The sequence below is a fragment of the Homalodisca vitripennis genome, chromosome 1 (genome assembly GCF_021130785.1).
Source record: "Homalodisca vitripennis isolate AUS2020 chromosome 1, UT_GWSS_2.1, whole genome shotgun sequence".
NCBI classification, from domain to species: Eukaryota; Metazoa; Arthropoda; class Insecta; order Hemiptera; family Cicadellidae; genus Homalodisca; species Homalodisca vitripennis.
The window spans coordinates 168,437,864-168,455,814 of NC_060207.1; the positions used below are offsets into that span (position 1 = coordinate 168,437,864).

At 33.7% G+C, this 17,951-nt stretch overlaps 1 protein-coding gene across 3 annotated transcripts in view; it reads left to right on the forward strand.

Moving 5' to 3' along the window:
* Positions 1–1,982: 1,982 nt before the first annotated feature.
* Positions 1,983–17,951, forward strand: part of LOC124352710 (atlastin-like) — a 32,625-nt gene continuing 16,656 nt past the window's right edge. Inside the window, exon 1 of one of the 3 annotated variants that reach the window (XM_046802334.1) lies at positions 1,983–2,226. Coding sequence is in view for 2 of the 3 variants with exons in the window: in XM_046802332.1 (XP_046658288.1) it covers positions 16,438–16,498 (61 nt within the window). In the remaining variant the exon portion in view is untranslated. Of the gene's footprint in view, positions 2,227–5,589; positions 5,730–16,327; positions 16,499–17,951 lie in introns of those variants that run through there. The other 2 variants (XM_046802333.1, XM_046802332.1) reach the window with 2 other exon arrangements.

Sequence of the window (17,951 nt, forward strand, 5' to 3'; positions counted from 1 at the left end):
GTTTCTCATTTCACTTTGTGTGCTATATTGTAATTATTTTCTACAAATTGAATATTTTTTTTTTTCATTTTCCTATTCTTTTTTACTTAATGTACTAATTTTGGTTTTCAGCCTCCACATTCATTTTAAAGTCCTCAAATATGACTTTTTTATAACTTAAATTTTTAAACTCTTCTGAAATACCTTAGGTACTGAGAAACACATATCAAGATCCTTTCGCCATTAACAGTAAAATTGTATTTTAAATCTGTCTAGGCACCTCTTTACTTGTAGTTTTTCATCCAGTCTTCAACTTATCTACATGTTGTGATACAAAGTTTCTTAGTAAGTGCAAATTAGTCACATATCAGGGTCTCCACCCGACCGTGAAACTTCACGTGAATTTAGCTCACCGTGAAAACTTCTGAAATAAGCCGTGAATTTTATGTACAAACCATGAATATGTCTACAACTTGCAATTAAATGGATCAACACGCTTCATCGCAGTGACTCTCTCGTAAGCCCTGGTTCACACGTGAGCGAGGATAGCGCAAGCATAATCGCGACAACTCGCGGCGATCGGTCTTGGCGCTATTTACTAGTGTACCAGATTAGATGGGGCAGTTTACTCGATCGAGCGCGAGCTGGCCGACCGTTGCGTGTAGGAGCGACGATCGCAAACAATTGCTAACACTACTAAATCGCAGCCGACAGCGGCGTGTCGCAGTCCCGGCGACATAGTAGCGTTGGGGGAGCGTTGAACGCTTTTCACTGGCTACTTACTACTGGTCGTTGCAGTCGATCGGTCAACCTCGTGGACGTGCCAATTTTTCTCGAAATATTTATATCGATGGATTTCGTTGGAGAGGAGTCCATCGTTTTTTTTTTATTTGCAATATTTCATGTGATATTTGTAGGCTAACTACTAAATCAGAACTTCGATTTATTTTTATTTGATTTTCTTTTGTCATTTATAATCAGATAAATCGTCTTAGAAAAATATACCCATACTTGTGAATTGTTTTTGTTTACTTGACAATTTATTATTGTTATTTATTTTACAATTATAGTACTTTATAACTGATTTTTTCCCACCAGTAGTATTGCATGACAAGAAAAGTGCATTTGATTTGGTTATTTTACTAAGGGGATCATGTCAACATTACGCCTAAATTTGTATACTAATTCGCGTGATAAAATGTTATGTTTGCTGTTAAAAAATATTACTGAAATATAAACTTCTTCCTTTTCTAGTTTAACATACAAATTAATTAATTAATGCAAAATGCAATTACTTTTTCTGATCAGCTAAAAGAGTAAATTACTTTCCCCTACATCCAATCCGAATCATAATATAGTTTAAATAGTATCTACTAAAGATTTGTAATAATGTCATTTATATTAAAACACTTACATGAATAACCTGTCATTGTCAACGATGAGCCCTACCTTTTTGTTTTTTTTTATAAATGTTTGTTGTTCATTTACCCGTATATATTTTTAGTACAATGTTATGAGATTACAATTGTGCTTAACTGCAAGAGTAATTAATGTAGCTTACTATTTTCTGTATTAAAAATATGGTAATTTTTTTTATTTAGTAGTTTTCTACATTTTAGTGTTGCTAATAACGCAATATATAACATTTCATCCTATATAAAAATAATATAAAAACGAATATTTATTTTAGCGGACAATTAATAAACGTAATAATATTTATTGATACGAAACATTGATAATTGTGATGTCCAAGATGCCAAGAATGCCAAACACACCGGCATTCATATTACAAGAAGAATAGAGTGTCCACCACTATCGGCGATCGACTGGTAGCCTCTCTGAATCCTTCCAATGCTCCCACATATACACTACATCGCTGCTGTCAGCTGCGATCCTGTAGTGGTGGGCGGTTGTTTATGATCGTCGAGTCTGCACGTTACGGTCGGCTGCGATTGGTCAGCTCGCGCTCGCTCGTGTGAACCGCTCCATAATGTGATTTAATACACTGCTTAGGCAGGTCTCATACGGGCCAAAAACGCCGAACTCAGCTTTTCGATCTCTATCGCCGACTGCTCGCCTGTTGGGTTTATGAAGTTGCAAAAAATGGATATGGGCATCGGTGCTTTCACATAGTGTGGCCGATTTCAGTGTTTCAGTACCAAAACGCGCAACGAGCGTATGCAGTGGCCCAGCACTCAGCACTTAGGGCGTTGCCGGTTCCAACGTCTCAACTCAGCTTGAATACAGGTTTGTTTGATATTAACATTTGTTTGTTGTTAAAAATGTGCTACTTAAATTTTGAACGGCTTACAATAAAAGTAGAGTGTAATCCTTTGTTGTGGAATCAAGAAACTAGTTAATATTCCACACTTGTTCGTTTAATAGTTTTTCGGACATTTGGTAATAAGTTTTTTTTTAATTCTGGCGTCTGCTCTAAGCTATAAGTGCATTAAGTAACTCTGACTTGATAAAAACCAGGAACTCAAAGACTGAATAAACTCTAAACTACTTGGTACTTTTAAGTCTCTTCTGTGTCGTCTTAAATCACGGACCAGCGAAGCATTATGAAAAATATTCTTCAATAATGTTTCATCAAGAGACTACTACTGAATGAGGCGGGGAAGAGGAACTTGAGTCGTAGTAGAACGCCGAAACTTGCATTGGCCGTCTAAAGCACGACGCCCACTGCGACCGGCCCAGCCCACTCCGGCCTACCTCCGCCCACTACGAAGGGCCCGGCCCGGCCCACTGCGACCTGCCCGGTCAGCCCTTGTTACGTCATCGCCGTGATATATACTCCATGTGCACCAGCGCAATCAGTAGTCTCTCTCTAACTTCACACTACGTTGATTTATCGTTGTGAAATCACTGTTACTACTTCTAGTCGTGTTTTACTAAACATGTTAAGTTGTGAAGATACAAATACTGACGAAGAAGACATTATGATAGCTGTAGCTTGCTATGAACTAAGCAAAAGAGAACCGAGTAACTGGATTCACGATATCAATCTAAAGAGGGTAGCATGTGGTGAATTTGCTTATGTCTTCCCAGATCTCTTACAAGATTTCGTCTGAATATACGCAACTAACCATTTTCCTAAAGGGATCAATACAACGACCGGCACTGCTGAGGGTACGTTCGGAGAATGGAAAAACTCTAGACAGATAAACACCATGTAGAAGGGGTATCCCAAACCCACCATACCATCACCTCCTTTCCGGCCTTCTCGAAATGTCGAAATGCATGCAATCAAATGGACACCCGCCCACTGCGACCGGCCCGGCTCGATCTCGGTCGGCTCTTGGGGTGACTATGCTGGTGCCGTGTGGGCCGAGTCCGCCCGGACCGCTCGCAGTGGGCGGGTGTCCATTTGATCGTATGCATTTTGACAGAGTATAAGACAGGTCCGGGCTGGGCCGGTCGCAGTAGGCGGGTGTCCATTTGATTGCGTGTATTTTGACTTCACATAAAGGCCCGCTTCACTCCGGCCTACCTTCGCCCACTACGACCGGCCCGGCCCGGCTCTGTCAGCCCTTTCTACGTTACCACCGTGATATCTACTCCCATTAGCTAAGGGTTTAAACAGTTTGGCATTTCAAGAGTAGTAGTGTACTGCAAATATGAATGACAATAATATCAATTATTATATTTCACTATACATCGCATCAGTGTCAAAATCAATCAAACTTGATATCCTTTATATTACATTAACAGTGATATAGGGTATAATTCAATTATTCCTGATGATCAAAATAATTAATATACGCACACACCCAATATTTTGCTGTCTTGATATTGTGAAACAGAATATTTACAAATCTGACGAAAAACAAAGGAGGCGAGCATTGTAAGAATTACTCAATAAGCAATTTCTTCCATGACTATCATTTTCATGATGGAGGTATAAACTTTATAACTACGAGCCGTATAATTTTATTTGAACAAGCATACTTCAAAGTAGGTTAAATAAAAATGAATGAATCAGCCTGGATATGTGTACCAGCACTGGAGAAACGATAACTAGTTCTAGGGTTTAAATATTTGGAACTTACCAGTGGCATTTCGTGAAATTGCTATTTCCTCCCACGATTTTTCTTTCGTTGCCCACGAGTCGTGATAACTTTTATGTGCTGGATTGTATAAATGTATGCAAGGCGCACTGTTTTATAAGTTTTTCGTCTGAACACACGCAACTATCCATTTTTCTCAAAAGGCCAAATACAACAATCTGCATTGTTGTAGGTTCTTTCGGAGAGTGGCAAAAATCTCTGGGCAGGTAAAGGATACCATGTAGAAGGGTTATCTCCCCAACACAACATACATCACCACCCTTCCGGCCTTTCTTGAGATGTCAAAATGCAAACGATCAAATAGACAGCCGACCACTGCGACCGGCCCGGCCTCGGTCGGCTCTTGGTACGACTGCCGGTGCCGCGTGAGCCGAGTCCGCCGGGGCCGGGCCGGGCCTCTCGCAGTGGTCGGCTGTCTATTTGATCGTATGCATTTTGACAGAGTATAAATGGCCGGTCCGGGCTGGGCTGGCCCAAGCCGGTCATCGCAGTGGGCGGATGTCCATAAGATTACGTTTATCTTGACATCCTACAAAATCCTGGCCGGGCCGGGCTGTTCCGTTCGCAGTGGGCGTCCTGTTTAAAAGAGTCCCGCGATATCGCTGCCACAGCCACCGGCTTTTCTGCGTTCCGTCGGCGTTTTGTGGCCCATGTGAAACCTCTCTAAATCGCGCCAGGACCGATCTCCGCGAGTTGCCGTGATTAGGCTTGCGCAATTCTCGCTCGTGTGAACCGCTCCTACGGGCCGATTAATAGTAGGATTTCTGACATGATTCAAGCGGCAAATGTTATCCCTCTGTGCTCATTATTTAGCAAACCATGCCGTTGGACGTATACTGCTCCCTGCTTGTATCGTAGCCAAGAGCGTAAATGAATTCCTCCTTTTTAGATGCATCCGTCCATTTATGCACAAATCGTCGACATTCTTAGTGAAATAGGAAAAGTTTTAAGTTATTATATTATTTCGCCGCGTCTGAGAAACGAAACACACTGGTATTGAAGCTGAGTTGAGACGCGAGACCGGTAACAGACGCCAAAGTGCTGAGGCCTAGGCCACGCACGCAATCGTGGCACGTTTTGGCGTTAGATATTGAAATCGGCTACTCTGTGTGAAAACACTATTTTTTTTTATTTGTATAATGTCATAAAACTATCGACCGTGAAATTATTATTTTTGTACCGTGAGAACCTTGAAAGAGCTTGAATTTGATAATTAAGATTGATTAGGAACCCTGGATGATAATGGAGAATCTTTTTTATTCAATTGTAATATTGATAACTTTTTAGGCCTACTCAAAAAAAGGAGACAACAGGTAGAAACAATTAAACCAGATTGTTCGCTTTAATTACACTTATTTTGATCACAGTAACAATATTTTGAAATTCATATACATATTGTTAAAATATGCAAAAATGCTTCAATTATATCCATTGTATAATTGAAGTACAAAATGGCGTAATCTGTATAAAACATTTTAACAAGAAATGCATTGAATCGGCTGGTCAGATACTTGGCAGAGAAGAGGTAGCCAAAAATATCGCAAGCAGTGGGACCAAGGAACCGATGTAGCCCTGACAGTAGCTGCCTACTCGCCATGCTGTTGTAGTGGTGCTTCGTCCTATCAGTGCTAGGTTATAGTGAAACCCTTCCTAAGATGGCTTCTCGCAGAAGACCTCCCGGTAAATTGTTTTTGTATTCATCCAAGTCAGTATAGTTTCCAGAGCCATTAAATCAAACAATGTACAGTTAAATTGGTTTTATAATTTCTTCTATTTTGTGAGTCTATTTAAAAACTTTTAGTTAGTTTTAGGATTCCGACTAGAAATAATTGATATATACACTATGTATATATAATTCCAACTATTACATAGGCTTTATTATGTAGGATAATGTCTTGTTTTTTTATATATTAAATCATTTATAGGTAACTTATGCTTTCTTAATGTTATAACTTTTATAAACATTTCTATTTTAAAAACTTTCAACATGTCTTTGAAACTTAAGTCTAATTTCACTTAGTCTTCTTAGTAGACTAACAAGTTATGTAATTTATCCATCAGTAACAAACACAATTATCATTATCATAGCTCAGTTCGACATTTGTTAGTACAGAGCACACATATTAATTGTTGATGAGGCTGTGTGGGTAAGGTGTCCATGATCTGTCATGTCCTACTGAAGACAAGTTCATTGATATCTCACTATTGATTTTTGATGGCTATATGTAAAATGTTTCTGTAGTTGTGAAGTTTATATATTAATTATAAACTAAATTCTATATTACATTCTACTTACAAAAATATAAATTTTCTGATTGGAATGCATATATATGAATAAACTGGCTGGGCACTAGACATGTGCATTCCAATCAGAACATTTGAATTTTGTAAGTATAATGTGGAATACGGGGGATCAGTGAATCTTTTTTTGCTTCCAGTTCTTCTCTCCTATTTCCAATTTCTACTATACAAGTAACATTACTTTATCTAAGAAGAAAATTATAATAATTGAGATCAGATTCTTAATATAAACTAAAACTCCATTTACAGTACACCACATTATGGGAGAACCTTAGAAATAAAATTTATAAAAAAATAAAATTATCAACAAAACATTTGCTACAGTCTCTTAGTGTGGACTATATTTTTTGTAATGATTATTATAACATGAAATTAACCCTTTACATAGCATGTATCCGTTTAGCATTTATGTATCCATAGCATGTATCCCCCAAAAAAAATATATATATATACTGCCATGAAAAGAGTTAAAAATTTCCAGGAACTATAATTTATTAATTTTGAAAACTAGATTTTCTTACATAAAATAATGGCAAAGAAATATAATGAAACAAAACATTGAGAATCTGTATATTGTAATTTAAGCAAAAATTAAAAAAGTCAGAACATGCATCAATTATCAAATGAAAACTTGCTGCAATATCGTTAGGATTTTTCATTTGAAGTCTTCAGTATTTTCAATTATAGCTAAAATACAGGTGTAGTGTTTGTTCACTGTGTATTTATTATTTGTTACATAACATAATCATTAAACAAACAAACTTGTAAAACAATGGAATCACTCGTGACAGAGGCCTTGAAGATTTCTAGAGAAATTATCAAAATTCTGTATACTGTATAGAACTACATATGATTCTTTACATGTTAATTGAAATTTGTACATTTCATCTGCTCCAATGCTCACACAACCATGGTTCAGGAGTTAAATAATTTATATGGACTCAACACTCTGCTAAAAGTGATAGTCTTCTTACCGTTTCACTACCAGTCAAACTATTTCCTTTATTTTTATGTAAATGTTGTCATATTAAGACAAATAACTAACATATTTTATGTAATAGTTGTGTAGCTTAAAATTCTGTACTAAATGTTTTAAATAAAATACATTTCAAGTCAGACAAATTGAAAATCTAGCAATATCTTTTCTTAAAGTTTGTCTTTTAAGTCAGGAATCACCTCCTGAAGTTTGTTGTAGTGGCTCCTTATACGCTATTAAATTGTCTGTATTTCAATCATACATAAATACTCATGATCTTTTAGTGTTTATCAACTAGTACTAGTATGATGATACAACACACAAATTTCTTATAATATGTCTTTCAATTTTGTTTTTCAATGTTTTGCTAGTATGGTTAGAATCCAACAGCTTGGTTTTGCCAATTGCATTTGTTGTGTTTATATCAATGTCTATGTGTGTTTAATTAGATATTTTTCTGTTATTTTACAAGCAAAATATTCTCTTTCTATTACAATATATACATAATAAGTGACAACGAATCATTCAAGAGAACTGTAAAATGAATCAGAAGGGAGTTTTTTTTTTTCGGCTAGATGTTAGCCTTGTAATTATCTTTTCAAGATTGGTTTTTTTTAGCTGTAGTGAAATGTGAGGTGCAGTGTTTACTATATTGTAATACACATTTTGTATATTTTAGAACATAACAGTAAAACACTATAGTTTATAATCAACCTCATGAACATGTTTGCAAATTGTCAATTGTATATACATTTTTGATTCCGAGGTATAAAATGTTTACGTTCTTGTTTTATTCCTCTAAAGTAAATATCTTTTGGGGTAAAGGAAAAAATAAACTCAGTATAGTATTGTAGTTATTAGTGTTTATTAAGGTGTTTTGTTATTTTATTAAATTTTGCAAGGTTCAAAAATTAAAAACACATTTTATTTAACTTTGAAACCCGGTTTATGTTTTACAGCATTGTGAAAACTGGAAGATTTGTAAAAAGAAACAGAGATGAAGAGAAATGTACACAAATTTAATTGATTTATAAAAATATTAGTATGGCACTTTTTGCTTTGGCACAAATGTTTAAAGATTTTCTGCACATTTTTATATAAATGTTTAAAATTTGGATTACCTTTATTGATGAAATGATTTCACAGGCCACTTCCAATACGATTGTACTCCAGTATAAGGTGGCTTGGGTGTTTACACAGACGGATGTGGAAAGCACGCTGCCAAATCCAACTGAGAAGTATTGGCCTTCCTCCATCTTTCTATTGTAGCACTTTTGGAATACTTGCCCGGCCGCAATCTCAACTGACTCACTCTCATTTGTCCAATTAAGTCAATCATTAAGCTGACTATACCAGTAAATATGATGCCTCCTCTTCATGTCTTTTAATCAGTTTCAAATTGTTTGAAATAGTCAAACAAAACAAACAGAATAGATTGATATGAGAATATGACCTTAAGTATCTATACATTTTTGAAAGCACCTTACTTTTCATGTTTCACTCGTAATTCATTGATAAATTATTGTATTCGTTAAGAACCCAACAGGACCAATCTTATAATCGTCCATCTATCTGTGTAATAACTCTTGCAAGAAAGGTCCTAGAGACTTGGTATATAGGTCCTCTTGATCCAATTGATAACTCTTTTTGTTTTAGGTAAAGGACAGGCAGTCTGTTCGAAAACTTTTAGTACTTTCTATCAGGTCCTGCTATACTCCATACTTCCATTTTATAGGTTTATTAGCATATGAAAGATCTTAATTATTGCCAAAGATCTGTGTTATAAAATTAGTGTTATCAAGAAATTGTTAATAGAGAAATTTTACTGCTTAGTTTTTACTTTGCTCTTAAGTTAATAATTCATAATTTTTGAAAATAATTTTGATAGCTACCTTTAAATGACAAGAATGACAGAGCTCTCGTGTTGATTAGAATACACACTAAATGTATAATTTATTTTGTCTACTTTTCATCTAAATTCGTTGATTGCAGTTTTATATGGCAGCGAATATATTACAATCACAAGTAGATTTGAACATGATATTACTGTGTAAAAACCAAAACGAATATTAATGTTGTTTGTTTTTTAAAGTGTCATTCACCTCTTGTTAGTTCACCATTGTTCAATCAATGTTTGTTATATATTAGTATGTTTTAAAAATATTGTAATGTTAGTTGTAAAATTGGTCTCTTCTTCTTTTGTAAATTACATTACTATTTTGTAAGTTAAGAATTATATTTAAAAACCAATACAACGTAAATAGCATATAACATATTTTTATTTAGCTTCAAAACAAAAATAAGACATTATGAATTATTTTTTGCTTAAAAATATAAAATGCTATAAAATAAAATAATCTTGAATTCATTCAACAAACAATAGTCAAATTTATTTCATACAAAATTAATAATTTTAACAGAACAAATTTATATAATTTTTGTTCATAAATAAACAACCAAGAACAATTTTTTGCAAAATAAATAGGAATCCTTTATGTAACCTGGATTGCCAGCACAAGTACAAAAAGAAAAAAATAGAACCGCAGATACTTATTATATTCTACCAGGATAAAATAAACATATTTACCTTAATAAAACAGTAAACTCCTATGCGAGTTCAAACATATCCTGATTTTATAAACATGACCATTTGTAAACATCACTACAAACACAACATGGCCATAACACAATTTTTTTAAGAGACCATGAACAAAGTTAAATTATATCTCATTGTAAATTTTTTTTCGTGAGCAACAGTTGTAGTCATAAATAAGTTTATGTGTGTATTCCTATTCACAAGAGTTATTACATAGCATGGTTAACTTTTTTCAGGTGGTTTTAAAGTCAAAATCAAGGAAAAATTGTCCTTTTTAAAATTATGCCACTTTTTGTTTTAGGTGGCAAATTGTTAGAAATGTTATAAATCCCATTTTTATTAAAATTGGTATATATTAAATATCCAAATATGTTTGATTTTTTAAATTGGTCAATTATTTCAAGGCATAGGATTGCTATCTTGATAGCCTTGTCACAAGCAATTAACTTTATTAGCTGTTGCATCCATTACATGTATAATTATCATTATTGTATCAACTAGATAATAATGGTTACTAAGATATGATTTCAACTTTTTAGAAATGTTATTTCAAAATTTTAGTATTCTATATGGTAAATTCCTTCTTAGCTGCCTATAGATCAATTGATCTTTTACCTAATTGTTTATGTTCTTAGAAGTAAGTAATACCCAATTTTAGTTTACCTTAGAGAAATCGTGGAGAAAATTATACTTTTACTCCAATATACTAGTTGATGTAATTGGTTTATCTCAACCAAGTATTTCTTGAATTGCTTTTTATCAACAACTTAAGGATTTTGATATCTAATAAGGCATAGTATTCATATAATGTAGAGATGAGGAATTAATTATTAATTAACTGCCCTACCAATATTTCTGCAGTCCAGCGAAATTCCAAACTCAGGTAAGGTGGGTTAAGGGAGTACATACTTTATTTATTTATTAGTAATTTACTGTATTTGGTTCTCAGTCAGTGTGGATTTTAAACAAAGATTTTGTTGTAACAATATGGTAAACATAAAAATAATTTTAGGAAATAATTATTTTCCAATTCAGATAAATATAAAGCATCCCAGAAAGTGATCATAAAATCCTTACAAATTACAAAATAATAATATTCTAAATCCTCTAAAGATGGCTATGACTTGATTAGAAGTGAATGTTGAATCCGAGACGGATCAATCATATAGATTAAGAAGAATTACGTATGCAAACAGGATAGCACCAGGGGCTTTCACCTGAGTGTGAAGTGATGTAACGCAAACGCAATGGAACTGCTGTGGCAGCAGGGGGAATCAGAGGAGATATTTGAAGGCCGGGCAGGTCATTAGTGAAGGCAGTGCCTGTCTCAGCCATGAGGTCACGGTTAAGTGTAGGTCTTACTCTGCCTGCATGTCTGCCATCTATTGCTCTTGCCACAGTCTGAATTATTATTCTGTGGAAAAACCAAGCAGTTCTATGCTCTTCATCTTGGGAGTTTTTTTTTACTTGTATTTAAGGAAGGGCTGTGTTGTTTTTCCTGAGATTATAGGGCTCAGTTTAAAGAGTAAGCTCTATGGCTAAATAGATTGCCTATTTTACAAAATGTAATCAGATAAAAATAAATAGCATACAACACTAGATACATGTTTAGTAATTAATATTATAAGCAGTGAACACAGGTGACATACAGCTAATAATATTAAAACTAACTACTAACTAGAAGAAATTAAAATGTGATATTAAGAACAAGGTAACAAAAACTTTTCTATAAATGTTGTCAAGATATTTTTGTATTTTTCTTTGAAACAATATTCAAATAATTTTGTATGTGCTCTAAATATTTGTTTAATATTAATTTTAATTAATCTTTTGAACATTCTGGTGATATTTTGCACAGCAAAGACATGTCTAAGCTATTAGTTACATTTTAAAAAACTGTTCCAAGACTGTCCCAAATTCTGCATCACAAAATCATTTCATAAGGGCTAGTACCCTACGCGGTTCTAATACTTTTCTGAGTTTTGAGATTTTTATGATTATATTAATCCTTGCGAAGTCACAGTTGAAACTTTCTGAAATGGCGAGACAGTTTTAGATATTATTTTTGGCATACTTTAGAAATATATTAAAAAAAAAATACTTTATAACTATAAACCTATATGTATTATATATATATATATATATATATATATATATATATATATATATATACCTGTATAATTAGAGTGTATAAACATAACACTATAAATAATAAGTATTTTTCTCCCAGCCAAATAGTTTAATTTTGAATGGTGAGACTTACACCCAAAATAATCATTGCAATAAAAACCTGAGATAGCATAAATATTATATAATTTTAGGAAAATACATAATGTTGTATGTTTTATTGAAGAGAAATTTGATGTTAGTCAGTATATGTACCTACAAAAAGGCTAAGTTTGTTACAACATTTATTTTGAATTATTCACTAAACATTTCCTTTTTACACTACATGTGTGAGTCATAACACAATGGGGGGGATGTCCAAGATAAGATGTAGTACCATAACATGTACCAGAAGTAAACATAATCATGCATATAATTATAATTTCATAGTTAAAAAAAGAATTACAACACTACAATAAATAGCCTAAATTTATACATGCTTACTAATCACATAATTTAAAAGATTGAATCGCTCAGGAATTCACTCCTTAAAAGCTGTGTGTGTGTGTGTGTGTGTGTGTGTGTGTGTGTGTGTGTGTGTGTGTGTGTGTGTGTGTGTGTGTGTGTGCACTCACGCACGCTTGTCGTAGAAAAGCACATATTTCAGTAACTATCTTCACAGTTAAAACTACTCTCTAGCAAGACAATGTTAAACACACAAATAGATAAATGATAGTGTTTCTTTTCACCTATACCTGATCGATGTGTTAACAGTGATAAAAGTATAAAAAATGACACCTATGATCATCATTCCATTAAAAATAAACATTAAGGAAGGCTTACATTAAAGCTCAGTAGTCATGTCATTCATTATAATACAGTTATTAAAACGACTTCAATTTATTTTACATCCGATGGGCATTGTTAGAACAAATTTTTTGTCCGTAAATTCTAGCAAAGCCATTTGCACAATACTTATGACAAAAGTTATATAAGATTTAATAATACATTTGACTATTTTATTATAAACATCGTAAATTAAATATATCAACAGGTGATCAAGTTTTGTCCACAATTCTATTACTTCTAAGAAACATATTCCAACTATCCATTTTTTTGTTCCTTTTGTGATGTTTCGTCAAATATGGTAATATTTGTCAAACTATTCATGAATGATGGTAAATAATGTTGGTAACAACACAAAATGGTATAAACTTAATAAATACAATGTTGAAATCTTTAAACAAATTATTTTTACTAACTTTAGAGCAACGGAAAAGATAGAAGATGAGTAAAGGTATCAGATTAATAGTGTTATGAATCAACTAAACTAACTACTAGGCAAATCAAATATAAACGGTAATTTTCTTAATTATATTTATTGAATAATATTATACAGAAACTATACCTTCAACATTTTCCAATGTAGTCTCCTGCATTATCTACACACTTCTGCCACCGATTTGGAAGCTTGAATATTCCATGTTCATAAAAAGATTGAGGGCGAGTTGTTAACCAATCGCGCAAGTGCTTTTCGACGTCTTCATTGTTTTCAAATCGTTTTCCTCCAAGTGATTCTTTCAGGGGCACAAACAAAAAGTAGTCACAAGGGGACAGGTCTGGACTGTAAGGAGGGTGTTCGAGAGTTTCCCAGCCCATTTCTTCCAATTTATCCCTTGTCAACTATGCGGTGTGAGGCCTTGCGTTGTCATGGAGAAGGATGACATCTCTAATGGGCACACCTCGTCTTTTGTTCCGGTAACTGGTTTTTGCTGACTGTAGCACCTGGCAGTTGTAAGCCGCAATCACTGTTCGTTGATCGTGAAGAAAATCAATGAGTAGAACTCCCCTTGAGTCAACAAAAATTGTTGCAAGAACTTTTCCGGCTGAGAGACGAGTTTTGGCTTTCACTGGGCAGCCTTCATCCTTCCTTCGCCACTCCTTACTTGCCATTTTCGATTCGGGAGTGTAATGGTGGACCCACGTCTCATCACATGTGACGATGCGCCTCAAAAAATCTTCACCTTCTTCTTGAAATCGTTGCAGGAGTCTCCCAGCAATCTCTGACCTGACCTGTTTTTGATTTCCGGTCAACAACTTCGGAACCCAGCGAGCACTAATTTTTCTGAAGCCAAGATGGTCTGTGATTGCAGACTGAACACTCCCGTAGCTGATACTAATTTCCGACGAGATTTCTTGAACAGTTAACTGGTGATCACCTTCAATAAGCTGTCGAACCGCACTAATGTTGTCATCTGTAAGACTTGACCTTGGGCGTCGACCGTGACTTTCGTTTTCAAGCATGTTCTCGGCCATCCCTAAATTCTCTGGCCCACGTATACACTCGATTTTGAGACAGAGTAGTGTCCCCAAACTGTGCCTGCAAACGAGTAAAAATTTCCGAAGGCTTAACACCTTCATTTTTTTTTAATTTTATGACGATGCGTTGCGCAACAGATGGATGTACCTCTTGCTCGGTCATGGCTGTACTGAAGGCAGAACACAACGCTAGTGTGAAGCAAGCAGTTCCCCCCACTCCTATTAAGAAAAAACGACAATCGCCCACAACCGCATCACGTCCACAGTACAGTCAACAGCAAAATTACCGTTTATATTTGATTTGCCCTCGTAGTTTCTCAAGATTTTCCATTTTGAACACTGTACAAGCACATCCCCCTGCGAAGCCACCCGCAATTGTGTGTAACATTCTGAGAATTTGATTGAATAGCTCCTACAATTTCAGTAAGATTTGAACTATGTTAGACTAATGTACATGAACTCCAAAATTGAAGTTCATACCTTTCTTAGTGAAACCACTTATGATGTAATACAATAGGGTCCTATGAAATTTTAAAAAATGGAATTAGTCATCAGGTACCCATTTTTCAGTGTTCATGATTAAAGAGGACCAAAGGTGAAGCAAAATCGTGAGTTATTTTTTATTTTAGGTTTTCTACTTCTATTTCAAATTAATTATATTTAAAATGCAAAATTGGTGTTTTACATTTTGTACCAAGAAACACATATGTACCTATATATAATTTTGTAATTAGGTTGGATTCAAAACCTTACAGTTTTCTAAATTGTACGCATATAGATAGTTATTGAAAACTATAATCAACATCAATAATTATTATACATTTCAATACTTACACTATGACAGTTGTCATCCATATGTAAATATGAAACATGATGCAGTAAAGTTCTTGTCTCCCAAGCCATGTTTGCTATATCATACTATTTCCTTGATCCAGTCTAGGAATTATATCTGTATTTATATACCTAATCAGTATCGTATACCTCTTCAGTGGGAAATGGATGTAATGTTCCCTCGACAATTGTCTGTCATAAAAATTGCGTTTAGTGTCTTGTGTATTGCTTTGTGATTCTGCTTGTTATAATCACGGTCTCACTGCGCTCGCTTGTTTCCTTAAATTGTAGTCACGGAGCGAATGGTTTGTTAAATCATGTAAATGCTCAGTCCCTCCATTTTTATTCCTTCAGCTACTGTAAATAACCGTCTCACAATGTCTAAGGAAACCAAATTCAGTACCTTACATTCACAATTTTGTTCATTAAATAAAATCCAGAATAAATTAATTGGTTTGTCTTGTTACCACGACGTTTAAATAAGATGTGTTTTTACTATCAAACTTACTTTATGCTTTCACTCTATAAATGTGTGAACAAATTAAAAATAGTGGTTTAATTAATTAAACATGTGGTTGTGCTGTCATATTGCAATGTTTACACAGAACAGTTGATTAGATTTAACAGGCTCTTTCAATTAATATTTCACAACTTTAGAGACCAAGATGGGATTTTTAACTGCTTTAGAAACCAGTGGAGCGTAGCCCGGAGATATTTTCAAAATAAGAATAGGCCTGTATTATAGATACCCTAGGAATGTCCATGTAAAATTTCAGTACAATGGGTTAAATCATTTATGTGTGAAAACAAAACAAAAAATCAAAGGAACTTTCACATTTATGACATTAGTGAGATTGGAACATTTTCTATTCTACCACATTCTTAATTCTTTTTATATTTTTGTTAATATAAATATTGCATTCTATTACTAATTATCATCACTACTTAATTACTTATAGCTTACACTACTTATCATTCTTAAGTTTGGTCTTTATTAATATTTGTGGTTCATACACAATGATTATAATTAAAATAATTTATCAAATAGCTAGGAAAACATGAAGGAGGTATTTCAGGTCTTTGTTATCTTTGATAATGTGATTACTGATCTGAATCTGTGATAATGGGCACTGGCCTGTCTCTGCCAGTCTTTAACTGGTTGTTAAACAGGCAGGATAAGGCAAGTTCAACTATTTTCTGATTTAGTGAAACAGAGTTCTATTAGATTATTTTGTTTGTTTAATTGAAATTTTTCAATCATGTTATTCATGGATATTTGTTTAGAAAGATTCATTCAGTTTGCCAAGACTGGCATTTTGGGTAAGTGACCTAATTGACTTATCAATTTGCAATTTTATACTAGAAAATAATGTTTTAGCAATAGATATTTTTTTAATCAGGCATTATTACACTTGTTAAGTTTGGATTCAACAGTTTGATAATTGGAAGTCTATTGAGGTTTTAAAATTTAAAAATCAGGTTTTATATTTTTATTATGATTATCACGAGACTAATTTTATTTCACTGTTTCAACTTTAACAGTGAACTCAGCGAATTGTTCTGGGTGGCTGAAATATTTATAAACACCAGTTGTTCCATTTTTAACTAAAATACAGGCAAATGAATAAGCAAAATACTACAGTTTTTTTAATAATTACATTTATTGTCACTGGTTTTTATCATTATTATAATATTTGTTGTAACTTGCTCTTTTAAATTGATGCCAAGCCTATTGTATTGGCAGTGTTTTTAGTATCAGCTATTAAGTATTTCATTTTCATTTTAAAAATATTTCAGTAGTAGTTGTGTATGTTTAGCTATTTTTCCAGACTTTCCACTTAGAATATTGTTTAAATTGTAGTACACATTGTAACATAGTGTTCCAATTCCATAAGACTCATAAGTTGTAGTGTATTTTAAATAAGAATTCTGGGTTAAAATTTTATAAATAATCAAGAGGAGTACATGCAAAGTTTTAAATCAGCTGTTCATAAGTTTTTATAAGTAGGGAATGGATATGTGCCAAAAGAACTGGAACTAGTTCAATCAGAATGGACCTGGAACAGTTTACTTCTTCGGAACTCGATGTTTTGTCGAAATGGTTAAATAAACGTGTCAAGAAGTTCCGGGTCTGTTTAGCAGATCACACAATATCTCAGCAACAAACTTATCTATAGCCTTAAAGTTTTGCATGAAGCTTCATTTCTATGTAAACAATATCAAGTTTGATAATGGTGCATGTCAGTCAATGGGATTTGGCTGAGCATTAACTAACATTTTTACATTGATCTCATTAGTAAACAAAATTAGTTCAGTTATTTGACGTGTCAACCCCTTTAATTAGGTTACTTTGTTCAACTGGTCGGTACAACTTGCGTTACATTTTGTATCGGTTTATTTATATATATATATATATATATATATATAGACAAAACAGAGATTGATGATGGTGCATGTCTCTCCATGGCTTTGGCTGAGCGTTAACAAGGCATCTTGAAAATTGAACTATAAACTTGAAATTTTATTATTAAAGGTTTTGGTAAAACTTTTCTTCTATCTGTTTGTCCACTTATATATTATGTTTTCCACTGGATGTTGAAATTCTGTACATAACTTAATTGATACTGGCAACATGCCCTTTATTACATTAAAGAAATCCCCTAAAATTAAATTTCTCATAATACAACAAATGTATTGTCATTGAGTGTTTTATTTTGGGCATGGCAGAAGTCCTATGTTTTTGCACAAGTTTAGGATCTTATAGTTCTCAGAG